General features: G+C 33.8%; 7 protein-coding genes across 9 annotated transcripts; 5 read left to right on the top strand and 2 right to left on the bottom strand.

Annotated features, from left to right (window-relative positions):
- Positions 1 to 1,642: 1,642 nt before the first annotated feature.
- Positions 1,643 to 4,523, top strand: NPQ6 (YCF20-like protein (DUF565)). 2 transcript variants are annotated; one of them, XM_089715686.1, is made up of 3 exons: positions 1,643 to 1,853; positions 3,006 to 3,270; positions 3,712 to 4,523. In XM_089715686.1, the coding sequence occupies exon 3, from the start codon at positions 3,754 to 3,756 to the stop codon at positions 4,219 to 4,221; it is 468 nt and encodes a 155-aa protein (XP_089571812.1). In that variant the 5' UTR covers positions 1,643 to 1,853; positions 3,006 to 3,270; positions 3,712 to 3,753; the 3' UTR covers positions 4,222 to 4,523. The 2 variants fall into 2 exon arrangements, with proteins under 2 accessions (XP_089571812.1, XP_089571814.1); XM_089715688.1 differs by having other exon boundaries at positions 1,649 to 1,853; positions 3,717 to 4,523.
- Positions 4,524 to 5,320: 797 nt separating this feature from the next.
- On the top strand, positions 5,321 to 9,643 carry LOC105648524 (zinc finger CCCH domain-containing protein 48). Its single transcript, XM_012234944.4, has 9 exons — positions 5,321 to 6,193; positions 6,355 to 6,450; positions 6,828 to 6,917; positions 7,090 to 7,191; positions 7,476 to 7,622; positions 7,772 to 7,891; positions 7,981 to 8,040; positions 8,603 to 8,700; positions 8,849 to 9,643. The coding sequence occupies exons 1-9, from the start codon at positions 5,762 to 5,764 to the stop codon at positions 8,988 to 8,990; spliced, it is 1,287 nt and encodes a 428-aa protein (XP_012090334.1). The 5' UTR covers positions 5,321 to 5,761; the 3' UTR covers positions 8,991 to 9,643.
- A 316-nt stretch (positions 9,644 to 9,959) lies between these two features.
- On the bottom strand, positions 9,960 to 12,783 carry LOC105648525 (GroES-like zinc-binding alcohol dehydrogenase family protein). Its single transcript, XM_012234945.4, has 6 exons — positions 12,461 to 12,783; positions 12,227 to 12,294; positions 11,704 to 11,940; positions 11,240 to 11,530; positions 10,840 to 11,027; positions 9,960 to 10,326 (listed from the first exon to the last, which is right to left on the bottom strand). Exons 1-6 carry the CDS (start codon positions 12,579 to 12,581, stop codon positions 10,134 to 10,136), a joined length of 1,098 nt encoding a protein of 365 aa, XP_012090335.1. The 5' UTR covers positions 12,582 to 12,783; the 3' UTR covers positions 9,960 to 10,133.
- Positions 12,784 to 13,024: 241 nt separating this feature from the next.
- On the top strand, positions 13,025 to 15,379 carry LOC105648527 (L-idonate 5-dehydrogenase). 2 transcript variants are annotated; one of them, XM_012234949.4, is made up of 7 exons: positions 13,025 to 13,181; positions 13,529 to 13,665; positions 13,911 to 13,978; positions 14,145 to 14,381; positions 14,446 to 14,736; positions 14,820 to 15,007; positions 15,086 to 15,379. In XM_012234949.4, exons 2-7 carry the CDS (start codon positions 13,557 to 13,559, stop codon positions 15,276 to 15,278), a joined length of 1,086 nt encoding a protein of 361 aa, XP_012090339.1. In that variant the 5' UTR covers positions 13,025 to 13,181; positions 13,529 to 13,556; the 3' UTR covers positions 15,279 to 15,379. The 2 variants fall into 2 exon arrangements, with proteins under 2 accessions (XP_012090339.1, XP_089571811.1); XM_089715685.1 differs by lacking the exon at positions 13,025 to 13,181 and having other exon boundaries at positions 13,238 to 13,665.
- LOC105648526 (pentatricopeptide repeat-containing protein At2g22410, mitochondrial) lies at positions 14,278 to 17,318 on the bottom strand. Its single transcript, XM_012234947.4, has 2 exons — positions 14,879 to 17,318; positions 14,278 to 14,781 (listed from the first exon to the last, which is right to left on the bottom strand). Exon 1 carries the CDS (start codon positions 17,097 to 17,099, stop codon positions 15,363 to 15,365), a length of 1,737 nt encoding a protein of 578 aa, XP_012090337.1. The 5' UTR covers positions 17,100 to 17,318; the 3' UTR covers positions 14,278 to 14,781; positions 14,879 to 15,362.
- Positions 17,319 to 20,598: 3,280 nt separating this feature from the next.
- Positions 20,599 to 21,462, top strand: LOC105648855 (uncharacterized). Its single transcript, XM_012235357.3, has one exon. The coding sequence runs from the start codon at positions 20,770 to 20,772 to the stop codon at positions 21,112 to 21,114; it is 345 nt and encodes a 114-aa protein (XP_012090747.1). The 5' UTR covers positions 20,599 to 20,769; the 3' UTR covers positions 21,115 to 21,462.
- A 3,315-nt stretch (positions 21,463 to 24,777) lies between these two features.
- On the top strand, positions 24,778 to 27,885 carry LOC105648528 (protein HOTHEAD). Its single transcript, XM_012234950.4, has 5 exons — positions 24,778 to 25,205; positions 25,271 to 25,915; positions 26,259 to 26,665; positions 26,814 to 27,364; positions 27,442 to 27,885. Exons 1-5 carry the CDS (start codon positions 25,124 to 25,126, stop codon positions 27,494 to 27,496), a joined length of 1,740 nt encoding a protein of 579 aa, XP_012090340.1. The 5' UTR covers positions 24,778 to 25,123; the 3' UTR covers positions 27,497 to 27,885.
- Positions 27,886 to 27,970: the final 85 nt, after the last annotated feature.

Genomic DNA, 27,970 nt, shown 5'->3' on the forward strand with positions numbered 1-27,970 from the left:
ATATAATTTAAATAATTAATTTTATCTATGTCTTTCCTTATTTGCTCTTTATATTAGTATTATATGTTACTTTTAATAAATAATTACATGAAAAAATTGTTAATAACAAGGCATATTAAATAGGGATGTAATAAATAATTTAGCAAATCAATTCTATAAAAGATAATGACCTATAACTTAAAACAAATAAAAAAAGAAAGTAAGTCTATCTTCTACAGATACGTCAACAAAAGAAATGTTAATGTTTGCAATCAATGCTTTAAGCTGGCATATTATATTAAAAGATAAATGAACTACGAGATGAGTTTTATTTAACGAACGTTGAATGATATAAATGACAGACAGACTACTTATTAATATTTGAAAACTATGGTCAACCAGTGATATTTATTTGCAAGAGCAAGGAAGATGTCATGGAACGACGAATCGTAAAAGAGAATGATACATGTTCGGAAACGTCTATCTTTTTTTGAGTCATCGAAAATTAGTAATCTCTTTCTCTCTGAGTCGCCATAAGCTAGGACGTGGCTAGGGATAGCAACTTAAGCCCACTCGGCAGGTGCCCACTTCGATTTTGATATATTTGGATGGTAATTTTAGTATCCGTGTCCGATTTAAATTCAAATGAATGAACAGCGGATAGTCGATAGTAACTAGGTCTGGAATGGATATCCGATATCCGAACTCGTTTACTACAGCTATTATCCATGACTTTTATGTGACAATTAAGTTAATTTACCATCAAGTTGCTTAACATTCTTATGTAAGAAATACACAAAAGACATATATATATTGGTAACTATAATAATTTATACTTTAAACATTTATTAATGAATCCACAATATCAGTGTATAGTAATATAATCTTATCTATGAGTAAAATTTTAATAAAATTACATACATTAAATTGTAATATCTTACTAAATTGAATTTTCATAAAATATTGAAATAAGATTATATATATATAGTATTTATATCATGTCTTAGTAATTTAATTGAATGCTTTACAATTTTGGTAATTATGAAATTTATTACAAATAAAAAATTACTGATTAAATAGAATGCTAAAAATGTTATAATTAAAAACTTTTTAAAGCTCTTTATCTCCATCACTAGGAAACTTATAATGATAATTACAATTAGATCTTAATTTAAAATATGACTCGTATGGAATATGAAATCTAGATAGACTTTTAGTAAATTAAAATATGACTCAGATAAAATATTACCAATGAATTTAAAAATATAATTATAATTGAACCTTAGTTCAATGTCTTTTTATTTTTTTATTAATATCATCATATATATATTAGTATACTTATACTTAGAAGTCTAGTGTATATAAATTAAGGATCACAACAACCATAATTAATTATATCCTACTAAGTATGTTCTCTAATAAAAAATATTAAACTTAATACTTTACATAATATTTTGTTATTACACTTACGATAATATTGAAATATAATTCTAGCCTTTTAATTAATAATAATAATAATAATAATAATAATAATAATATTAACTTTAAGAATAATAAGAATAATAATAACTGTAACAATAACAAAAATAACTATTTTACCATCAAAACGACGTAGTTTTGATGGTAGAGGTTTAAATGAATCCACAACCAAAACTACTCGTTTAGCCTAGGGTTGGATTTTAATCACACAAACAGAAAGTTCTCTCAAACTGAATTCAAACGTATTTTCTCCTCCCTCCTCCCTTCCCTGCGCCGCTCATTTTCTGCACTTCTACAGCTACAGTCTTTATTTATACCTTCACGTCGCTTTCGTTCTTGGACATCGCCTTCGCAGCGTCGTGCTCTTCAAGCGTACAAGTGCTCTTCAGCCACAGGTTCGTTCTTGATTTTTTTATTTCATTCTCAGTTTTTTTTTTTTCGTTTTGCTTCGTCCCTTTCTATCTCTCTCTCTCTCTCTCTCTCTCTCTCTCTTTTTTTTATTTATAAACACATATAAACAGACAAAGAGGAGGAATTGTTGAATTAATTTATGGGTTCAGTTTAATTTTTTTTTTTTTTAATTTTTTCGTTTATGGGTTTTGTGCACATATATATATATATATATATATATATATATATATATATATATATATATATATATATATATATATATATATATATATATATAAAGTGAAATCTGATATGTTTGGGATGTTAATTCAAAGTTTGTTTTGTTTTCAATGATTAAGATTGTCTAGAGATACTGAGAATGATTAACAGGAATCTGCTTTTTGTACAAAATGTGAAAGCAAAACATTTTAACAAGTTTAATTTGTTCCTGAATTTTTTTTAGTATTTTGTGATTTTATATAGGGCTGTATTTTTCTTTTTGAGAAGCATATAGGGATGACTTGATAGCGCTTAAACATGTAAGTGTTTTAGTCATATTGCTAACTCAAGTGGTAATTACTAAACTCATTAAATTTTAGATAGAAAATTTATCAAATTATTATAATATCAAAGTTCTTTATTTATTTATTTTTCAGATTCTTGTTCTTGCGCGGAGTCGAATGTTTTTTGTGCGATGTTGATTGTTAATCCTTGCAATCTTGGTTCTTGAAAAAGTGGAATTCAAGAATTATGTTTGTTAAGGATATTATGTTTATGTACAATTTCTTGTGTTTTTGTTGTAGTGTTGTTTTTTTATGTACTTTTTAATTCAGTACATAGTTTTTATTATGTTTTATATGGATTCAGTTTTCATTATAATTTGTTATAGTTTAGTATTATTATATTTTAATTAAGTTTTTAGTTTGTGGTTGATATTATTCTTATTGAATTTTAATAGATGTTTGACTGTCAAATTGTTTAATTGAGAATTAAGATATTGGTTTGAATTTCAATTTTTTTGTTTTATTTTAATATTACTATGTGCTGTTGATTGAGAATATTACAGGTTAATTTGTTTTATTATTTTGAGTGTTACAGGTTAAGTTGTTTTATTATTTTGAAGTTGAAGTTTAATGTATTTTTTTGTTCCACTACAGGTTCAGATTCGGGTTTCATGCGGATTCGGGTTTGATGGATTGAATAAATATGTGATTGTCCGGGTATTTAAACGGATTCGGGTATTTCTAAACGGACTTGGGACGGGTTCGGGTATTATTGGTTTATTCCTTAACGGGTTCGGAACGGATTCGGTTACTTAGATTATTAAAGGGTTCGAATTCGGGTAGTTTATTTTTTGCGGGTACCCGCCCTGCTGCCAACCCTAGATGTGGCAAAATGGTATCTCTGGTTTTGGTGTTGCAGGTAAACAAACTTCAAAACCACCGTTTAAATGGCTTTTAATTTTGATATCGATATATTTATCCTGTAATTACACCATATCCTTTTGTTTCACTAACTGAGTTGTTCATTTCTACAAAATATACATGATAACTTTTTCCTCTCTCTCAGTTCTTAAGAATCCTTGCTCGATTAAATTATTAGATGGAAAAGTGTTTCATTTGATTCATATGCTGCAATTAAAGCCTAATAATTTGCTTGTGCAATTGGAACTTATAGGTAATATTTGATTCAATGCTTCTAATTTAGGGTTTGATTGTGGCCAGATCACCATAGTTGCTCTAGTTTTTGCAGAGAATTTATTTGTTTTCTTACTTTGTTTTGATTTTTTCCTTTTCACATTGAAGAAGATCTATTTTACTCTGAAAACTTATAGAAATCTCCTTTTTGTTTTTACTTGTCCAGTATAGGCAACTCTAATCGACTGTTTAGAGAATATTATCTCCAATGGCACAGATTGTAAGTTTGATTCATACAGGCCCCCTAAAATTGGGGCCTAGTCCTCATAGAAGAATTTCAAATGGGAAATATGGAACGACTGTTCCCAAATCAGCACGTAGGCAATTCAGCATCCAAGCTGTACAGGAGGATAGAGGGCCTCGAAGACTAGTTGATCTTATCAGAATTATCCCTGAGTTCTCCAGGAACTACTTTCGAAGTCCTTCAAGGAGGGCGCTTTTCGGTGGAATTTCTTTGTTGGGTGGATTTTATGTGGCTCAAACAATCTCTCTGTCATTTGGAGCTTTAGGAGTAAATGATGTAATTGCTGCAGTTATATGTGTTCTTCTAACAGAGTATGTGACTAGATTTTATTATAGCCGACCAAAGGTAACGTTTCCCCTTGCCCTTCTCAACAATTTCAAGATGGGATTCACTTATGGCCTTTTCATTGATGCATTCAAGCTTGCCAGTTAATTGGTCCATTAGAAGTTATGGAGGTACTTGTGGGTTTCTCATATGCTATTTATTGGAGTCGTTTGGTTCTATAAAGTTCTCTCATTTCATGTTTTTGTAGATTCTGAAACAAAAAATTATATTTCTCATTCCATTCTGTCTTTCGTGTATATTCTACCAATTAATGCTTTTTCAAGACCGTCTACTTGCGTCTTTGTCATGTTCTTTACCTTTCATTTTTGGTTTTGTTAGTATGTAAATCTTATTGTATATCATTGATCTCAAAATGAGATGTGTCCTGAAAACTGTTTGTGTAACTCAAATACATGCATAATTTCTTGGGCATTATAATTGTTCTTAACAGGATTTTCAATATTTAAGTTGCAATGTGAACTCGCGAAGTGAGAAACCTACTGGCATGGGATTGTTTCCCTTAGCGAAAGGCAAAAGCATGTGCTCTTCACTTTTGAATCATAGTTATTTAGAATTAATATTGTGACTCATATTGAGTAGAATTTATTTAATACTGAGGCTTTGATGTGATTCTGTGAACCCTTTTCTATTGTGATTCGTAGCTCCCAGAAATTTGATATTAATATCATGGGCAATATCATAAGTTCTTTTGTTATGATCCGGTCTCTCTTGGTTAACTCTGAAAGGTGACTAGTAACAATTACGTGATTATTGCTTTCAAATCATAGTACTTGGCAATCCATTTTTATCCAGACTATCCAATCTGTCTTGAGAGATCATTAATTCTTCCATTTGAGTGTTACTGCATTCTGATTTATTTTCCAAGGTTAAAATGGGCCAACAAAATAGTGTTTGAATTTATCTTAATGGGCCTGCAGAAGGTGGGCCAAAGTGAGCCCAATAAATTGGTCACGCTGCAAATCTGCTAAATCAGAACTCCATTTTCTTAAAAAAAAAAAAAAAAAAAAAAAAAGGAAAATTTTATCTGAAAGGCCCACAAATTTGCTGCAATTAATAGATATGGGGACTTCAAAAATTAAAATGAGAGTAGTTTATGAATATTTAGATTTCTGTACTTAACAAGGAACGTAACTAAGTATATGTACAGATAGCCCAACGCACCAGCATACACTAGTAGTAGTAACACTAGCGGGCTACGGTCTATCGGCTACCGGACCAAGCGATCAGGTTATTTTATAAGGGCAATATTGTAATATGGACATCATCATCGTATAGCTGACGCGTTCCACTTTCCGTCTGCTCTTTACCGTCTCGAGTCCCGACTTCCCTCCCTTACTGGTTCTCCTTCGATCTTCACACAGCAGAAGTTACCAAATCAAATACGCACTTTCTTCCTTGCTTGGGGTTTCTAATCCCTAAACCTCGATCTACTGTAATCAGAAACTATCACTCAACTTTTAAGATTAGAAGGGAAGTTTTGACACGTCGACAAAATCCTAGAGAGATAGAGAGGTTTTGACTAGCTTTTCATGATCAGATTCGATTGTGGCATCCTCAGTTCTTTAAACTTAGAGGAAAAGAAAGTTCTTTCGTATAGATTGAATCTGTTCTTATATTGCTTTAATCGATGGATTTAGACGCTCAAGGAGGTAATAGTCGCGTATTCCAGAGACTCGGCGGTCAATCAGTTAACGACCCGAGGCACCAGATAGTCTGCCTTCATTGGCGGGCGGGTAGATGTAACCGGTTCCCATGCCCCTACCTTCATAGAGAATTGCCTGCGCCGCCGCCCGCTGGCTCCAATGGCAATGCATCCAAGCGTGGGTTTGCTGGTGATTCGGGATTTTCCGGGCGGTCTGGGACGCGGAGAAGTGGCAATTTTAGTAACTCGTCGACATGGGGACGTGTTGGGAATAATAAGACATTGAGGAAGGCTGAGAAAGTTTGTAATTATTGGGTTCAAGGCAAATGTAGTTATGGCGATAAGTGCAGGTTCTTGCATTCTTGGAGTTTGGGTGAGAGTTTTGCGCTGTTGACTTCTCTTGAAGGTCACCAGAAGGTGTTTTTCTGGATTTTATTTAATATTTATTTTTTAAAGGCTATTTAATATTTATTTGATTGTTGATTATCTTAATGATATGACAGAAAGCTTATTAATTTGTTTGTTTGTGTTCTTTCGGGGTTCCTTTATTGATCAATATTAGAAACTTTTATGAGCAGGTTGTAACTGGAATTGCTTTGCCTTCTGGCTCTGATAAGCTTTACACGGGGAGTAATGACGAGACAGTAAGAGTTTGGGATTGTCAGTCTGGCCAGGTTGATATATTTGCTACTACTTCTTATTTTTCGTTTTCAAAGTTATCAATTTTTTTGTCACATCATGACAAGGAGCATATGTTCCTATTGGACTTCGACTTAAAATAAAATAGGAAGTACTTCAATGTTGTTCTTCTATTATGAATTGCATTGAAGTCAATGCTTAGCTTTAAAGATACTTGCTTCACAGTTTCAATATTTCTTTTTTCAAAATTATATATTAGTTTAATCTAAACGACATTTGCTAATTTGGGTTTCTTTATATCATTTTATTATGTTAATCGGAATCACTAAGATAACTCTTTCTCCCTTCCTTGCCTAACCTGCTGCCTGGTAAGTAGGGTTGTGTATGATGGTTTGGCTGTATTCTTTTGCAGTGTATGGGTGTGGTTCAGCTGGGTGGCGAGGTTGGTTGCATGATCAGTGAAGGTCCTTGGATTTTTGTTGGTGTACCAAATGTTGTTAAGGTTGGCCTTATGACAACTTACTGCCTTGGTTATCATGATATGTTGCCACATTGTTTTTGACCGTGAATAGAATCTGATTTTAGATATTTTACATTTTAATAGATACGGTGATCTTAGCGTCTTGTACAAAGGTTTTGTGTCATTGAATTGAATCTAAGATGACATCTTGCAGGCATGGAATACACAAACTAACACTGATCTAAGTCTAACCGGACCTGTTGGACAAGTTTATGCCCTGGTTGTGGGTAATGACTTGCTCTTTGCTGGTACGCAGGTAATCCCTTCATTTGAAACACCTAATGGTCCTGATATCTTTTGATTGTTAATCTTAGTTATTGTAAATCAAATTACTGGGATAAGACAGGTGTATTGGTTTGTTTTTCCAGTGTTTAATTGTTTAACTATGTTTATATGTATAGTATATGAAAATTGTTAGTGTTTGACTGTAATCACAGTTTTTACATTTTGTATATGGGAAAGGCTTAGCGCATATATGTCTTCCTCAATCCCTGTGTTTGCTAATGCAAAAAAAAATTATCTTACCTTTCTCTTAAGCAGGATGGGGCAATATTGGCATGGAAATTTAATGCAGCTACCTTTAACTTTGAACCAGCAGCATCACTTACAGGTCATAGTGTTGCAGTTGTTTCGTTAGTTGTTGGAGCTAACAGACTGTATTCTGGTTCCATGGACCATTCTATAAGGGTAAGTTAGTGGTTTTAACATTCAAGTAATTCATTTAATGGAAAATCTTCAGTGACGATCAGAAATGTTGTTGACTAGGTCTAATTTTTACCTTCATGTTTGTTTCTGCGTTTTTTTTTTCTTCAAGAATTTACTTGTCCTCCTGCTAGGTCTGGAATCTTGAAACTTTGCAGTGTGTACAAACACTAACCGATCATACTTCAGTTGTTATGTCTGTTCTTTGTTGGGACCAGTTTCTTTTGTCATGCTCATTGGACCAAACAATAAAGGTTTGTGCCATATTCAGTTCACATTGAGAAATCATTTTTCGGTGTCTGGATGTTGTTATTTAGTTGTTTCTATTTGTTTGTTTGTTCAGGTGTGGGCTGCTACAGAAAGTGGAAACTTGGAAGTAACATACACTCATAAGGAAGAACATGTAAGTTACACAATTTCATATATCTGTCATGCTTGTAGAATTTTGATTTGCAACGTCCAAGTGACTCCTTTGATCATAAGAGGAGCTGTTGTGATTGCCAACTATTTCCATCTTAACCTCAATTTTTCCTTCCCTATCATGTTGAAAGTTCTATTTTATACCTGCTAATACTCAAATGATATAAAATATTTCTTATAATTTTCGTTAGTTTTATTTTATGCTGTTTTTAGATAACTGGTAATCTTGGGATTCTTATTCAGTTTCAGTTTTCATGTTGTTTAATCATATGCATAGGTAATTAATATCATTGATGTGCCATTTTCTGTGTTAATCTTATTATAGAAGTTCTCAATAAGACATCTATTGGTTTCATGCTGTTGCATGTTAACCATTCGACATTTCTGTATAGATGGTTTCTGACACATTAACCAAAAAGATTTCCCCTGTGCTAACCTGGATTAACGTAGTATATTCTGAAGGCATATTGCATTTGGTAATATTTATGATGGATTGAACAGAAAACTCTAATGTTTTTGGATTATTCATGAATTGCCTTCTGCAGGGCCTGCTCACTCTCTGTGGGATGCATGATTTTGAAGGGAAACCAATCTTGCTGTGTTCTTGTAATGATAATTCTGTCCACCTATTCGATTTACCATCGTAAGTTTTTAGCAATGCATTCCCTGTCCTGTTATTTTAATTTTTTATTCCTTTTCTTTTTCTTTTAATTAGTCTTTATAAGGAATTTCCTACGCATGCTATTCTTTATTCTAACTAACTTCATTTTCCCCCCTATTTTTCCACTTAGGTTTTCAGAAAGGGGTAAAATCTTTTCTAAACAGGAGATTCGTGCCATTCAGACTGGTCCGGGGGGTTTGTTTTTCACTGGTGATGGAACTGGTCAAGTGAGAGTGTGGAAATGTCAAGTTGAACCGACTCCTGTTGCCTGATGGTCATTTCTACTTGAGATATCTGTGTATTTCCTTTTCATTGGTTATTCAAATTTATTTGTTTCTCGGTGCCTCTTGTGATGCAAGTCTGAGGAAGGAGTAACAAGCAGAGAATACCAGTTTTGGGTTCGCAGGATCAGCATGTGCCATAGTAATCTATTGTAGAAAGAAGAGTAGCATGGCTCATATCCAAGTTTGTAACAGTTGAGACAGCTTTCTGGTATCCGCCTGACCAAAAAGACAATTCCAGCGTTCAGTGAACCGAGATCAATATATATTCATTGTGATGATCAAATATACTTTTCTTCCTGGCCTTGACATGCATTAATGGTGTTAGGAATGTGGAATAATGTTATTGGTCCTGTTTCAGCAATGTGTAGCTCTGTTCTTCCTAAAAAATTTTTCAAGTTTAGGGTCTCCATTTGTGTAGATACCTGCATCTTTTACAGGTCGGATTGTAGTTACTAGAGTATATTCAAGTCCTCACGTTAACATTTGGCTGAGCAGCTTATTGTGGAGAAGGTGATTGGAAGCATAACTTAAATAATCTCTATTTGCGATATTTCCATGTGTGGGAGGTGATTGTAACAAATTGTGCCTTTTGTCGAGGAGAAAATTTTCAATCTTTGAAAGTTAGCAAGTTACTTCGATTATACGTCTGGTCACTAAAGTGGTTTGGAATGTATCTTTTGAAGTCGTCTTTTGTCCTGCAATTGAAATACATAGGAATTTTCCAAATATTTCCTAGAAGAAACAGCCCGGTCCAGGTCTATAAGCATGCCATGCACGAAACAAATTTCTAATATCAAGCTTTGGAAATTCCAAATTTTATTTTATTTTATTTATTTATTTTTTTTTAAATATAGAGATTGATCACCGAGTTAACATTGATCCTTAGGAAACAAAAAAGGAGAAATAGCGAAAACTAGAAATTTGCTGACCTTTCAATTATGTGTGTGTATATATAACTTGATTAAAATAGCATATATTAGTAATAAAGAGGAACAACTATAATAATACACGTCCAAAGATCGTGTCGAACAAGACGAAATTTACATAAGCCAATGTGCAATATTGATATTTCTTATCGTTCTTTACTTAAAATTTCTCCAAGAAGCAGTTTTTCCCAGGCCACAGCTGATTTTACAGATTAAACATGACCTTAATAGCGCTACCACCACGAGCACTTGTTTCAAAGGCTTCTTCAACCTCCTTCTGCGAGAACCCGAATCTGTGGGTTATTAGGGGCTTCACATCAATCTTACCACTCTTCAAGAATTCAAGGCATAGTGGCCATGTATTCTTATACCGGAAAACACCAATGACATCAACCTCCCTGAAATAGATAAATTTCCAGAGTGAAATGTTAATGCTTAATCCATAACTATGATATAAAGAACACAAGATTTTGCAATGACTTAAGCACCTATTAAACGAGGTTCAGAAATTTGTTTTTTCTTTTTTAAACCTCACATTCCGTCAACAACCAAAAGCTTTCAGAATTCTGTCAAAGGTTCAACCAGTTTGCTATGTCACATGCTTGTACACTATCTTCTTTGAAACACTTCCATGTTCTAGTAGTAAATGGAAATACATATTTTTATTTATTAACTTTTTACATATTACCCACATCAAGCAAGCCAATCGAATTAATATTTACTGTGGCTTGAATTATTCCAAATTCTCGAGATATTTGTCCCGTCTTGATTATTTTTCCTTCCTGAAACAATAGTTTTGGTCTCCATACAATCCCATCCAGAGTAATCATAAGATTCCAATTACATTCCACTTACTTGTGGGCATAAATAAAAATGAAATATTATTACAGAAGAAAGATAAAATCAAGTACCTTGTTGCAGCTGATGTAAGAGGAACAGTCATTTCATTATGGCCCATTCCCACAAGGCAAACTTTGCCACCCTGTTTAGTGGCACCCAAGGCTGTTGACATTGTTTTGTTAAATCCTGCACAATCAAAGGTGATATCCACTCCAGTTTCCATTGCCTTGTGTATCAGCGCAACTTCTTCAGCTACATCCTGTAAAATTTCCAATCTTAAGGCATAGCAATTGCTAGCTGCATGAATAATTGTGCAGCTGATTTCTTGATAGGTTGCGTGTTTGTTAAGATGTAATTTACAGAAAAAGAACAGCTTGAAGGAGCTAAATCAAAAGTTTATAAGTGGGTGAACAGTGTATATTTTACTAAAACAACGAAAAAAATTTTCTTCAAAATATAAAAAAATAATACCTGAATATTCGTTGACACTTTAACTATGCCATCAGCACCGAGATCCTTGGCAACAGATAAACGGTAATCATCAACATCCACAACGATAATTCTGGGTACACCAAAAGCACGAGCTGCTAGCAGTGTAACAAGCCCTATGGGTCCAGCTCCCATGATTAAAACATTTGTTTCTGGACCAACATTAGCTCGGCGACAAGCATGAACACCAACACTTAAAGGCTCACACATTGCGCCTTCCTCTAAGCTCACATTATCTGGCAATTTAAAACATAGGTCGGCAGGATGCACCACCTGTTCACAAAAAGCACGGACTTCTAATTGCATTTTCCAGTGAATGTTATTACCAATCAGATTCTACACATTTCACAACTGACCAATATGAATAAACTTGGAATTCAGTCATCTAAAGTGCTTATGACCAATATGACTTTGAAAAATATGAAAGGCTATGCTGATTTGTTAACCTGATTGGCAAGAGAACCATGTACTGGTGGAGTGGCAAAAAACTTCATCTCAGGGCATAGATTGTATCGACCTTCTTTGCAAAGATTGCATCTCCAGCAACTGATGCCTGGTTCCAATGCCACTCTGTCTCCACGCACAAGATGCTTAACTTCACTTCCAACCTCATCGATGATCCCAGCACACTCATGCCCAATGACCATTGGTTCCTTCACTACAAAATCTGCCAATCTCAAGGTCTGAAAATAGACATGACATAACAAACATACTTGTGAGGCATCAGAAATAGGATAACAACAAAAATGAATACTTGATCTATCCATTATATAATCTTATTTTAGTCCTGCACTGATTTTCAATCCAATACTGATTCAAACTTTTCAAAGCCAAATACTCGAGTCAGGATCTATTGAAATTTGACATATACTTTCAGGAACCAAACAGAAAGGGTTATATAATTAGTGAAATAGCAAAGTTACATTGAAATGAATAAATAGATTGATGAGTTGTGGAAGGGGGATTCACCTTGAGATAGTGAACATCACTTCCACAGATACCAACAGCTTTCATCCTTACTCTAACATCATATGGTCCTTAAACAACAAAGGAAACAAATGAAACAATCATAGTTTAGAAATAAACTAAGCAAAAACGGGTTCTCAAGGGGGAAAAAAAATCAGACTTGTATTAAAGAAAAATAGAATCAATTAACAAAAACTCCGGATACAACAAATTAAAGAAGATAAAAGAGTGACGTACCAAGAGGAGGGAGCTTGAAAGGCTGAATCTTGAGATTGTCGACACCAAGAAGCCACGCAGCCATGTTTTCCTCTTCTTGCCCATCCTTGATTTCGTCAAGTGACATCCCTCCTTTACCCATTTACCTGACCTTTTTGGATACACCCAGACCAGCCACTCAACTGTGAGGAGTCCAAAGCTGGAAACTAAATAGAGTGTGAGATGATGAGGAAGGAATCAAGTTAGTTTCATTTTATTTTATTTTGAAGTCCGAATCAGAATTCAGAATAAACTAAAGATGGGATCTTTAATTTAATCGGTGCTTTATGACTAAGATATGATATGGATAGGATAGGACAAACAGAAATGATGAAGGGAGTGTGTGTGTGTGCGTGTGTGTGTATACAATACAAATGTAACTTGAATTCTGTGCATGTGTCCATTCTGTATGACTTGGACATTATTTGGCATCCATATGATGTATGCATATTTGGCAATCTGTATCTATCAATCGCAATCGGCTTTGGCATCCATATCCTTCCACCCAACGAAAAGATAGAATAAAAACACAGGAACAGAGCAAACATAGTTAGACAGACATACGGCTTTTGGTTGGGTTTTAAATAAATCCTGTCCTCTTTCAAAAAAAAAAAATAAAAATAAATCCTGTCAGTTTTTAATTTTAGACTGCTGTTTCTATTTCTCTTTTCTATGATCAGAGCCGGACATAGATGTAAACAAGGTTCGTAGGTTAATTTGCAGAATCAATTAATTTTTCTCCATTAAATTACCCTTTTATACCCATTAAAAAGTACTATTAACAATCAAAATATCATCCAAATAAAATTTTTTAAATTTCTATTAAAGGAAAGAAAAGCAGTTTTCGCAAAAAGAAAAAGATTTAAGAGTAAAAGTTCTGATTTTTTTATATAAATTATATAATAAACAGAAACTGGACTTTTCTGTGTTTTCATCATCATTTCTTTTTGTTTTCCTTCATCTAAACAATCGATTGGTCCAATACTTTGGCCTCCATGTCTATATAATTAAGATGAGCCAGTGAGAAGGATTAACTCCGTTCAATTTCAGTAACGTGAAATCCAAGCTTTAGAGAGAGATGTCACATGGTGCTGATATTATGGCGGGCAAAGTAGAAGAGAATATGGCTGCTTGGCTTCTTGGGATAAAAAATCTTAAGATACAGCCTTACAACATTCCTCCTGTTGGTAAGTCCTCTCTTCCTCTCTGTGCTTTCTTCTATAAGATCATAACTCTTTTTTACATAAAGAATAGTTGTGATCATGTCTTTAGCCATGTGATCAATGGTGGGTCTGATTTGGAAAAACAAATTGAATCATATATGCGGCTTTTATTTAATTTTAATTTGTCAAATATATGGGAGAAAATTGAAAGACTTTAAATACTGGAACTTTAATTATATATAGTTTTGTTTTTCCAATTATGATCATAGGTCCTCATGATGTTAAAGTAGGAATAAAGGCTCTTGGTATATGTGGAAGTGATGTTCATCACTTCAAGGTAAATTGCTGCCTTCTTCTCAAAAAAAAAAAAAAAAAAAAAAAAAAATGCTGCCTAATGTTATTTTCTCTCCTTTTTCAAGTTAGCATTTAAGATTTAATCTCAAGATGTTTGCTTTGGTTACTAAATGCGTTGCTATTATGCAATCTTCGGTTCAACACACCAGACAATGAGATGCGCAAATTTTATTGTCAAAAAGCCAATGGTGATAGGACATGAATGTGCTGGGATCGTAGAAGAAATTGGGAGTGAAGTGAAGACTCTAGCAGTAGGAGACCGTGTAGCATTGGAGCCTGGAATTAGTTGCAGAAGATGCAATGTCTGCAAAAATGGTCGTTATAATCTCTGTCCTCAAATGAAATTCTTTGGATCTCCACCAACTAATGGAGCTCTTGCTAATAAGGTTACCAAATTTTACAATGTAATAAAGTTTTGAGCAAATACATATTTAACCTTCCTATTATTAGGTAGTGCATCCTGCAAATCTATGTTTCAAACTACCTCAAAATGTGAGTTTAGAGGAAGGAGCAATGTGTGAACCCCTCAGTGTTGGCGTCCATGCTTGTTGCCGTGCAAAAATTGGTCCTGATACAAGTGTACTGATTATGGGAGCTGGACCAATAGGCCTTGTCACCATGTTGGCTGCTCGGGCATTTGGTGCTCCTAGAATCATGATTGTTGATGTTGATGATCGCCGTCTATCCATTGCAAAGAATCTTGGTGCAGATGGGATTCTTCAAGTCTCCACAAATATTGAGGTTTGTTTGGCCCTTTCTTTTTCTGCTTGTTATTTTTCATAAAACCTGCAATGAAGTGTTTTAATATGCCAGTGATTTTGCAGGATGTAAGTGAAGAAATAACAAAGATACAGAACATTATGGGCTCAGGCATTGATGTAACCTTTGATTGTGTTGGGTATGAAAAAACCATGTGTACATCTCTAAACGCTACAAGTTCAGGTGGCAAAGTTTGCCTTATTGGTTTAGCCTTGACTGAGATGACTGTCCCTCTTACTCCAGCTGCTGCAAGGTAATTAAATTTTTATGCTTGAAAGTTCCCTTCATCTCCGTTTATGTGGGTGATAGTAACTGGCAGTGTCGTTTGTAGGGAGGTTGATGTTATCGGCATATTCCGTTACAGAAACACATGGCCGCTCTGCATTGAGTTCTTGAGGACTGGTAAGATTGACGTTAAGCCATTGATAACTCACAGGTTTAGCTTCTCACAAGAAGAGGTAGAAGAAGCCTTTGAAACTAGTGCTCGTGGTGGCGACGCCATTAAGGTCATGTTTAAATTGTAAGCATTAAAAGTGCTGTGCATTTAAGCAGTGATTCTAAGCTGTCTTCATGTATAACAAAAAGAATTGATAGAATGAAAATGCATCTTATCTGTTGTTACTCCCATTGACCTCAATGCAACTGCAACCAGAAGGTTTTTGCAGGTCTCCTTCCACCATTAATTCTCTCATTTTTGAAGCATCATTCCATCTATCAGAACCAGCATATGTGCTTGACAAGAGAACATAATTCCCACTGTTATAGGGGTCTAATCCAAGAAGTTTGTTTGAAACAATCTCAGCTAGAACCACATTTCCATGAAGCTTACATGCGCTGAGCAATATTCTCCATACTACAACATCTGGAATTACTGGCATTGCTTTTATGAACTCATAGGCTCTGTCTAGGTTTCCAGAGCGGCTCAAAAGATCCACAAGGCATCCATAATGCTTCATTTCTGGCATTAATCCATAAACTTTTTCCATCCTCTCAAAATATTCCAATCCTTTGTCCACCAATCCAGCATGAGCACAAGCCAGTAATACCCCCATGAAGCTTCCATGAGTTGGCTGAATGCCATCTCTCAACATCAGCGAGAATAACTCAAGTGCCTGATCTACAAAACCATTAACAGCAAGGCCAGAGATGACTGATGTCCATGATACACTGTCCTTCTTTTCCATCTTATAAAACACCTCTGATGCTTTTTCTACAACCCCACATTTGCAATACATATCTATTAAAGCATTTCCCACATATACATCAGCCCTTACGCCATGCCTACAAATGTATTCATGAACTGCCTGTCCCACATCGAGTGAGCCCAAGTGAGCACAAGCAGAAAGCACACTAGCTACTGTAATCTCATCTGGTTTCACTTTAGCTTCCATCATATCTTGAAAAAGCTTCATTGCATCAGAATATTGCTTGGCTTGAGCATAACCTGTGATCATAGAAGTCCATGAAATAACATTCCTGATAGGCATTTGATTGAAAAGCTTCCTAGCCTCAACTAATTCCACCACTTTTGTATATCCAGTGATCATTGCATTCCAAGAGACTATGTTTCTTTCTTGCATCCCATCAAAAACTCTCCGTGCCAAATCCACTAAACCACGCCTCCCGTACATATCTATCAATGTGTTGCCTAAATAAACATCAATATCCACATGATTATCTTCAATATAATTTACCATAGAATCTGAAATATCATTCAAACCCAAATAACTGCAAGCTAACATAACTTTAACCATTGTAACCTCATCAGCTATCACACTTGCTTCCTTCATGGAATTAAACAAACACAAAACCTCCTTGAACTTATTAAATTGACTATAACCACAAATCAAAGAATTCCAAGAAACCAAGTCTCTATCTGGCATTTGATCGAACATCTTGTGTGCCAACTGTAACTCACCAAAAGATCCATACATTCGAATCAAAGCATTTGCTACAAATAGATATAAATCAAACCCGAGTTTCAAAGCGTGAACATGAAATATCTGACCATGTAAAAAATCGTTAACACGAGAACAAGCCTTGAACAAGGAGATAAATGTCAAATTATCGCCAACTGTTCCTCGACCATACATTAGATTAGTATACATATCAATCGCTTCATTTGGTCGTTCACTTTGAGACAAACCACGAAGCAAGAGATTAAATATTGAAAGTGTAGGTTTCTCAATCCGATTGAAAACAAGAAGAGCTTTATGGAGATAAGAAGGAGATAAAGCATAGGATCTTATAACATCTGACATTGAATAAGGGTCTTTGTAGAGTTGAGTTCTAATGAGATGTCCATGTAGCTGTTTGATTGAGGAGACAGAGAGTCGATTATTCATTACTCGCTTGACGAAGAGAGATTGATGATCCGCGCAATTATTAGCTTAAGAATAAAAAAAAAAAGTACCCGAACTTCAATATCAGTCTTTAACCTCCTTGAAACTATGCCGCGAAAAGTTTCATGACTGTCTGGCAGGAAAAACTCTCTCTCCATCTGCAAACGACAGGAAAAGTCAAAAAACAAGCTTGGTTTTTTTTTTTTTGAAGTAAAATTTTGGATTTTTGGCAACATGATCATGAGCCTAGTTATGTAAGAAAGTGAGTCTGCAACTTATAACTGGGGCCCATCAAATGTTTCAGCCCACATTATGTGGGCTTTCCGCTTGCATCATCAAAGCTGACAGAGATTCATAAACTTTAATTTTATACTCATAAAAAATTATTATCTTGGCCTTTCAAAAAAAAAAAAAAAAAAATTATTATATTGTAAATGAGTTTGCATTTCGTAAGAAAATCAGTACAAATTTTTTATTAAGTGAAATTTGCTGATATTACATAAAACGAGAAAAATAAAATTATGCAAGGTTTATGTGTTAAGTTTAGAAAGCAGTAAAAGTTTTGAACATTCAAATTTCAAAATGGACGAATACAAGTTCAAATGTTCAGTGGACAACATGAGATGACCTCGAGATTTCATAATCTGCTTTCTTTTGTTTCACTTTTTTTATTATATAAACAAGCAAAAGAAAAATTCAAAAAGGTGCACCATAATTTAACACTACAAGTACAAAGTTTGATGGGGTGTTTAAGGATATATACTGTGTTAAAAAAGCATGGAATCTGGATTTCCGGTGTCTGGTAGGGTTTGGTGACTTGCTTAATAGAAAATAAAGCTACCGTTGCTGTCACTTCCAATAGTTCTAGGCACTGAGAATGTGGTATAAAATCATTTATGATAATAATTAGTGATGCTCTAATATAATTTTCAATATATGTATCTTATCACTAATAGAATGTGGCTTAAGATATTATCATTAAATCAAATAATTCACGGAATGATTATTCGTCACTAATTCTTGGTCAGTTATCTTTCTTTCTTCAGTAATTGTAAATTGACAAGACACGTGCAATTTTGCTTTCATACACCATACACTGATTTGACAGATAGTTCCTTGAGAAAAAAGTTAACCTAACCTGCCTATTTTATTCAATTTTCTACTCATATTAACCTAATTTTCAAGTCATGATCTCTAATTCTTTACCAACCCTGTATTATAGATCATTATATGTGGGATTTCAGCCACTAGTTACTTACTTTACCAAATTTTGATAGCAAAAGTAATTTAGTAATAACCCATTCAGTTTTTTTTTTTTTTTTTTTTTTTTTTACAGTTCGCTATCCTCCTTGGTCAAACCTTAGGCAGGTCTACCAAAGAAGTAAGACCCTAACCCTTTTTTACCTCTTTGTAAGGTAATTTACATTATTACATAAAAACAAATAAATATAATATTCTATCATCTAGCCTAAGAAATCCAAAATGATAAGTAAAAATGTATATTATTAATTAATTTAAACGCTAAACAAAAAAACAAAAGATGAAGATATGTTTTTGTCAGCATAATCTAAACTTAATATGGACATAGATTTGTCTATTCCATTGGAAGTTGTAATTTCCAATGATGCGACTTCAAAAATGGGAACTTTTTCCTATATTGCTCGTGCATTGAAAATGATATATATTGTATGTACCTGTGACATGGGTCCTCTTTTCCTCCATCCTCCAGGAAAGCTGAAATTGTTAAAACTTACAGGGGCGTAGGAGTGACTGGGTCTACTGGTCCTGAGGTCCCCAAGTTTTAGCATGCCAAGGTGCAAAGTCAAGGCCTCCATTTTTAAGTTTCTACTTTTGGTCTAATTACTCCGACACCAACTAAATTGGAATACTGATTATATCCAGACTCTATTCTGTTTTTTTTTTTCAAATGTTGAGAGAGTTTATTTATTTTATATTTTTTTGACAAATATAATAATTTAAGGTTCTATTTTTCATATAATGAAGAAATAGTCAGTTAAAATTTTGATTGTATACTGCATTTCAAAGTGAAAATTTACCTCGATACTATATGACCTGAGAGTGAAGATATATATATGAATTGGAAAAATATAATAAATTGAATGAATTTTTGATTAGTCAATAAGGATTTAACATGACATGAGAGATGCGTAGAAATAAATAGTTTGTTGTTGATAAAAATTAATTAAATAAATAAAAAAAAAAAAAAGGGTTTGGGGTTAGTTGGATTGTTGGGGGGGATTTGTTTTGATAGTTACAGTTTTTCAAAGGTAGCGAGTGGGAAGGGCACCACTACTCCCCTTCCTTCTCCATATTTTTTTCAGGTTGCCTTCCCAACTTTCCTATATTGCCCATTTGCCCTTGGAATGGCTAATGGGTATTTAAATAATAATAATAATTATTTAGTCCCTCCACAAGATATATTATGATAAAATTATATTTGAAAATCATTTGGTACTGCATATATTTATGTCCAACCAAAAGAATTAAATCTGCTTTTTCTTGATAAGGATGTTCAGATTATGGAATTACTTCTTGGCTTGATGCCTAAATCTAAACCTTCTATTTTCGTGTTGGCTAGCTACAGATAATCAAGTGCCTTAACTGTATGTGTATAATATTATAGCGTATGCTACACAAGTTATATCCGTTACAAGTAAATGATAGTTAAGATAATATTTTTTGGTAACATATATATATTTGTATATTTTGATTGTAACTGAAACAAATTACTTATATCTCAAGCCTCAAAATTGAATTCATTAAGGAACTTGGTAACTTGGAAAATACACCTTCTGGAAGCAGACATTTATTCTTACCGCCCCATCATCTTCAAAATAAAAATAAAGAGCACAGCAACTTAGAACTTTGATCCCATGATGATTACTTAATTTACCAGTATTAAACAATACCAAGAATATTTGTTGCACAATTACATCATTTACAAATAATATAAAGTAGTAATTCAAAATAGACACTCGAAGAGACCAAAATTTCAACTTTGTGTACATTGTTATACATAATTATATATTGTTCAAGAAATGATTAATTAATTAATTAATTGTTGACCTCTAACAACTTAATTATTTTAGCTTTGCTTAATTAGATTCTGGTATATCCAATAATTACAGATGTCCGTAATCCTCGAAGTTGTCCACCGAATATCCAACTAATTTATGTATCTTGAATTTGCATAACCAAATTGTCAAAATAAAAATCTCCACTATACATATAATTTAACTTAATGGACATACAACTTATAAATGTGGACACCTCTCACATGTTAAAACCATAGCTATGCAAAATTATGGCTAAATTCTAAAATTTATATTTTTTAAAATAAGTCGTGTTTTAGGGTCCAAATTTTGCATTGACCACAATAATGAAAGTCCTTTTTCAGTAATTTGATGTCTTGGAAGATGACTAACGTTTAACATTTCAAAGTTCAAACCATTACACCCAAATCAGACGTCGCCGTGTCGTTGAGCCCAACTTCCTCCCAACGCAATACGTCCAAAGGGCTCTGTCTCTCCCTCTCTTTCTCTCTCTAATCTACGCATATAAAAATAGACACATATGTACCATATGCAACTACTCGACCCATAAGTCTAAATTCCTTCTATTCTATCAAAACCCATCTCTCTTTTCTAAAACAATGGTTTCCACTTGCAGAAAAAAGAGCATGAAAATCTCCATAGCCATAGCCGATGCAGCTTCATGGTACTGTGCCATCGTCTTGTTAGGTCTAATATTACTAGGGTCTATTAAGGAGATCAGTTCTTCTTCTACCGCTGAGCCTTTTAAAGGCAACCAGCTTCTTGATCGACATTGCGATGAAATATACGTTGTTGGGGAAGGAGAGACTCTCCACACGATCAGCGACAAGTGCGGTGACCCGTTTATCGTGGAGCGGAACCCGCATATCCATGACCCGGATGATGTTTTCCCTGGACTTGTAATCAAGATCACTCCTTCTAAGCCCAGGAAATTGTTGAGGTAGTTTATATAATCAGAGTAGAAAGAAACAGAGGTCTTTTAATTATTAATAATACATGCTTGTACCATGTATATAGATTAGATACCAGAGATATATAAAAGCTTCTGTTACAGTTTGATTCATATATATTATATATACACACAGAATGCTTTTCCTTTTTCTTTGTAATTAGTTAAGAGAGACGAATAGCATATATGGATATTGCGTTTTTTCTTTTCTTTTTTTTTTTTTTTTCTTTTTCTCTTTTGGGGGGATGCTTAATTAGTTCTTGTTGTACTATTTGCGATAAATTGGTTACGGCTTTTCTTTCATTGTACCAGATTGTAGAAAATACAGATCTCTTTTCGTCAATTTCCATCTTAACCTACTTTTTCTTTTTGGGTCTTTTAAACTTTATTTGTGTCAAGAATTTAAGGCGTTCATGCTTCTACTTTGTGCATGATGATGCGGTTTCGTTCATTCCTTTGAACTTTGGTTCAATTGCCAATAAAACAAAGTCTCAAAGTGTAAAAGATGCTAGGATTCTCTTCTATTTATGTCGTATTTTTAAAGCTTGTCCTCTTGTCTGGTTCATTCATCAATAAAGAAAAGTCAGTCTCAAAGTACGTACAGGATGCTTGAGTTCTTGCCTAGTTTATGTCTTCTTACTGTATTTTTAAATTAGCTTGTCCTGGTCTCGTGTTCTTGAATGTTAATTAAATTTAATTCAGCAATCAATTTTGGTTCAACTTTGTGGTTGTTTTTCTTTTTCAATTATTCGCTACTGTATTTTTCTTTTCTTTTCTTTTCTTTCTCCTTTATATTTAATAAAAATGACGACCAATAAACAGAAAGAAAGGTTTATACGATTTCTTATATATCACAAAGAACAATATAGCATGGCAGTTGCCAGTTAGAAAGGACAGGAACTACAGTGCTTAAACCACTTGCAAATTATAATATCTTCAACTGTTTTTGTGGTGAAAACAAAGAGTTTGTTGCAAATTTGGACTTTTATGTCTTTGTATTTGCAACTTCTTAAATCCTATTAAATGCCAGTAGTCTTATTTTTCTTTCTTTAGCAGCATAGTTGACCTTAATCCTATTTGTTCCTGTTCAAATTTCAATGTTCTTAACCTGTTAATTAATAAAAGTTGACGTATCTTTATTTAGTTTGTCATGAAATTAAACTCCTCAATGAATTTTTTTTTTTTTAAATAATTTAATTGTGCCTATTAGTATCAGACTAATAATCTACCAATTAATCATCTGCTGTATATAGATATATATATAAACTTAAGAGTTTAAATTCTAAAAATAAATCCATTCTCTATTTTAAAAATATTTTATATGGAAAAAGGAAAAATATAACAATTGGAGATGATTAGTCCAAACAATATCCTAAGACTTGATTCTCTCTCCATTATAAAAAGATTGTCCATCTTTCCATTTCAGTTTGTCTCAAAATATAATTCATTTACCTTTTTTTTTTTATATTATAGTTAATTTTTAAATTATCTATTACACATTTATTAAGTTTTATCTTATTTTCAATAATTCTCGTTACTTCAAATTCATATGTTATTTATAAGTAGCTTTACATTCATAAACACCATGTTTTTCTCTTCCATTCTTTTCCTCTTGAATTTTAAAAAGTCATCGATTTTGATCACTCTTGTTAATTTGTAATTTATATTTCACACAAATTTATATTATAAATATAAATTTTATTATTTCAATACAATAATTCCTCGTGTGTTATTTAAGAAGAATAATAAAAAAGTTATAGGAACAAATTACCAAGAACCTCATATGTTAATCTTTGCGGAAAAAAAAAGTGGACTATTTTTTTAAGACAAAGAAAATATTAATCTATTAGAACAATCAATCATGAAGCAAGCATGATGTTTGATAATTGATTAATCAAATTTTGAATATGGTAGAGAAAAGGTTTGACAAATTGAAATCCTCAATCCCAACCGGCCAAGCCAACCTATGCATTTTGATGGTGGCTTTGTTACCACTTTCTAGTGGTGGAGGTGGTGCCTAGTGGCCGGTGGGGGCAGTCTATCTTTTTCTCTAATCCAATTACTCAATTATGTAGTTGTATACTGTCTGAAAAAAAGACCTCAACACAAGGCGGGTTGGATGAGTTGGGGTTTTCCACTACATTAGGATAAATACATGCCACAGCCCGCAATTATAAAGGATAATATGATTTGAAACATGGAAAATATGCCAATAATTCAATTTCAATGTGCTATTCTCATCCACAACAATCAATATGATATCATTCCATAAACTTTAAAGTTAATCGAATTATTGATAAAGGAGCGGAATAAAATAAAATAAAAGAAAAGCTAAATTAAAAATGTAAAAATCAATCAATATCTTCTCTTTTTTTAAAAAAAAAATGCACGAATTTCTGGTTCCTTGGGCTATTGTTAATGAAATTGAAATTTACAATATATGACAAGAATGAAGCTGAATGATCATGGTTGGCTGGTCTCTTATCTGCTCCCAAGTGTCCTGTAGCAAAAGATGGTGTATCTGGGTATGGTTTCACCTATACCTCACCTACCTTATCATCAAAATTGGTCAGGTCAACCTTCCTGATACGATATAATAAAAATTTTTTATATAATATTATTTAATCTAATAATTTTATGAATCTTGCATAATTTGATATTATATATTTGTACTACGTTTATGTTTCTTAGTAGTTATAAGTTTTAACGAAAAGCACTAATATAATTTGATATTATATTCACACATCAGACACGTTGTGCTGGATTTGTTTTTTATTTTTCATTATAGAAGTTGTTGATTTTCATAGGATCTTCCCAATCCTAATTATTGGTATATATTTGTATTATCCCCTCCCAAATTCTGAGCAACTCAATTTGATTTAACACGTATCCATGCGTTTATTCTTCTCCTATATTTAAAGAATTGTGTAAAAGATAATCTCTAAAGAAAAAGGATGGTGTATTGTCTACATCACCTATTCCAAAGATGCAAGGAAGCATGATGTTTGAGGTTCAAACCTAAGACTGTTATGTATCTTAATTCTTAAAGAGTATGTATAAATGCAGGCTCATCAAATATATATTTTTTTTTGAAAGGAAAAACTTCATTAAATCAATTAATTAGACAAGTAAAAAGAAATTAAATTTTGAGTTAAGCAAATAAAAAGAACTGCATTTTTCAATGCGACCATGTATTGTATATATGTGCCTTTACTCCATAGATTCCCTTTTCTTGATTCAAAGCCTTTGGAATTACATAAGTTTTGATTTTGGTTAGACCATTTAATTAGGCATACAGGTTGGGCCAGGCCTAGTGAATATTGATTGTCTGTTGAGATTCCATCGTTAGGCTTTTTACAGATATTCTTATTTTTGCTCAGCCCATCATGAAAAGGTTGAATTGTAGAAGAAAATAAAATACTTAGTAAAACATAACTGAATGCTTGAAAAACAATACAATCACTGTGCGTCAATGATAATTAAGCTATTCTATGTTCAACCAATATGAATTATGCGATAGAGCATGAGAGCACTTAATCATAAATAAGGTACAAATTTACATTCTAACATCATAAAGCAACATAATTCTAATTAATTAGTTACACCGTACCTGTTGTTAATAGTACTTTTGTTTAAGAAATTGGCACATAGCGCACTTGGCAATTGAAAAAATGTCAAATCAGAATATTGATAATCACCCACTGCATTATTCTATTTTCAGGCTGAAATAGAAATATTTGGTTGGTGATGGAGAGCCTCCTTTGAGGCACATTTATGTTATTTTCACACCCACACACACCATGCGTTTTTAAAGAAGTATCTTTTTATGCAAATTTATATTGTTGAACTAAAAGTTTCTCCTTTGTCCTTCTCATGGCAAAGTGAACAAACATTCTTTGCACCCAAAGAAATCAAGCACAAGGCTCTTTGTTTCGTGATATATTTAAAGGCTTTCTCTTGCTCTATTTGTAATAGGATATACAATTCTATAAGGTTTTGTAGTCATGGATCTTTGTTGCTGGAAATTTCTTGGCTTCGTTCTTGCAGGAATTTTCCTGTTTCAGGGCTTCTCTTATTCAGAGAAAGGTATGGATTCATTTTCGGTTTTTATACATTGATTGAGATTTTTAAAAATTTTTAATCTTGTGCAGCTCCTTATTACACATTTGTCCATGAAGCAACCTCGTCGCCGCAAATCCGGTATTATGACTACATAATAATCGGTGGAGGAACCGCAGGCTGTCCATTAGCGGCAACTCTCTCTATAAATGCTACCGTTTTACTCCTTGAAAGAGGAGGCTCTCCTTATGGCAACTCTAACATAACTAACATAGGCAACTTCATTGCCTCTCTTTCCGACACGTCTCCAAATGCTCCTTCCCAACTCTTCATCTCCGAAGATGGAGTGTACAACACCCGTGCGCGTGTTCTAGGCGGCGGAAGCTCTCTCAACGCCGGATTTTACACGCATGCTAGTGCGGATTATGTGAAGGAAGCAGGGTGGAATGAAAGATTGGCTAATGCATCTTATAAATGGGTTGAGACCAAAGTAGCCTTTCAGCCACCAACGCTGCAATGGCAATCAGCTGTCAGGGATGGGTTACTAGAAGCAGGTGTATTCCCTTACAATGGGTTTACGTATGATCATATTCATGGAACTAAAATTGGAGGATCAATTTTTGATGGGGATGGTCATAGGCACACTGCTGCTGATCTTCTGGAGTATGCTGACCCAAAAAACCTTGTAGTTTATTTACATGCTACTGCATTGAAAGTCTTGTTCACTGGAAGAAAAGGTAAATTAAGCATATTGTTTATAATCTTAATTTCTTTGTTAATGAAATTTGATATTTCAAAACTGATATTTGAAAGTACTAAAAGAGTGGGAATTGTTAAATCTGATTTATCTATATTGAGAGAATTTTACATATCATTTTCAGCTGAGTTTCAATAAGTCTCATCTGCATAAATGGATGGAAACAAAGTGCGGTGCAATTTAAAAAAAAAAAAATATTAAAATGGAGCGAATAGATTATGATTCTTTGGTTTTTCACGCGCTTTATACGGGTAATATGACATTTAAGTTTTTAATATATTCCAATAAATCCTTTTCACCACACCAGAACATTGTTAATACAGGGAGACGACCATGGGCAAAGCCAAAAGCATATGGGGTGAGATTTCAAGATGCAAGGGGATTCAGGCGCACGGCGTTCCTGAATAAGAACTGCAAGAGTGAGGTAATATTATCTGCTGGTGCAATTGGAAGCCCACAACTGCTAATGCTGAGTGGAATTGGGCCTGCCAAACATCTTCGGGCTCATCGCATCCGTGTAGTGTTGGACCAGCCCATGGTGGGTCAAGGCATGGCCGATAACCCAATGAATCTTCTGTTTGTTCCTTCTCCTCTACCAGTTGAAGTCTCACTAATTCAAGTTGTGGGCATAACTCAATTTGGTAGCTTTATTGAGACAGCTAGTGGTTTAACCTTCTCTTACAATTGGGCTCAAAGATATGTCAAGGACTATGAGCAATCTTTAAATCAGGTATTTACTCACCCATCAAAATCGGTGAAAACTCCCATATTTTATGAAACTCCAACGAGAAATCTCATATTCCCATGCCCAAACAGTATTAATTACATGGTACAGGAATGATTTTATTAATTAAACTAACACCAGACTGCATATTTAGACAGGCCAACAGACCATACTGACCCCAGAGGCGATGGCTAGGGCTTTTGAGACAGTAAATTCCTTAGTGAACTCAACACTAAAAGGTGGAATTATTCTAGAAAAGATAACGGGTCCGCTCTCCAGAGGGGAGCTCAAGCTAAGAACAACAAATCCAGACGAGAACCCATCAGTAAAATTCAACTATTTCAAAGAACCAGAAGATCTAATGAGGTGTGTTAAAGGAATGGAAACAATTATCAAAGTAATAAACTCAAAAGCCTTTAAGAGATTTCGGTACAATCATGTGCCAGTACAAGCCCTGTTTAGTTTGATGGCAAATTTACCTGTGAACTTGAGACCAAGACATGCAACTACAGCAGCTTCATTGGAACGATTTTGCATAGACACTGTAATGACTATATGGCATTATCATGGAGGATGTCAAGTAGGGCAGGTTCTTGATCATAATTATAGGGTTCGTGGTGTTGATGGATTAAGGGTTATTGATGGCTCCACTTTTCTTCGCTCGCCGGGCACTAATCCTCAAGCTACTGTTATGATGCTTGGAAGGTAATTACTAACTAGTTGTCCTCTAATCACATTTTGATATATAGCTATTAATTGCATGCCAATATTTTGTAATGCAGGTATATGGGGATGAGAATTCTGCATGACAGACTTCCTAAGAAGAGAAGTAAATGATGATAATTGTAAATGTGACTTTTAAAATTTTTGTATACTATCAGAATACAAGTGAACTTCAGCAGTTCAAGTTTTGGGTAACTGAATGCTTTAATTTCCTTTCCAATTGGTAGAGAATGAGAGAAATGTAAAAATCAATTAGTAGTTATTCTTTCATAACTTTTTAATTTTGGAAATACCGAAAGACCAAAAGTGGAAGTCAAAGAAAAGAGAAGAAGAAGAAGAATATGCCTCTCTAAGGTCGTATATTACTCAGGAAAAGAAAAACATGACGGAGAGCAGAGCATCGCCTTTCCTATCAGCTATTCTTTTAACTCTTTTGGCCTCCAAAGAACGGACAAGATGAGATAACAGAATCTGTCCTGCATATAAAAACAGAGCTTTGAACATATTATTCTGAGCCATAAAACACCTTCAAAGTTTTTAGCATTGTTCAAGGCATATTTATGATACTAAACAACATAAGAATTATTT

The sequence above is a fragment of the Jatropha curcas genome, chromosome 10 (assembly GCF_041381405.1).
Source record: "Jatropha curcas cultivar XTBG-Jc1 chromosome 10, XTBG_Jcur_1.0, whole genome shotgun sequence".
NCBI classification, from domain to species: Eukaryota; Viridiplantae; Streptophyta; class Magnoliopsida; order Malpighiales; family Euphorbiaceae; genus Jatropha; species Jatropha curcas.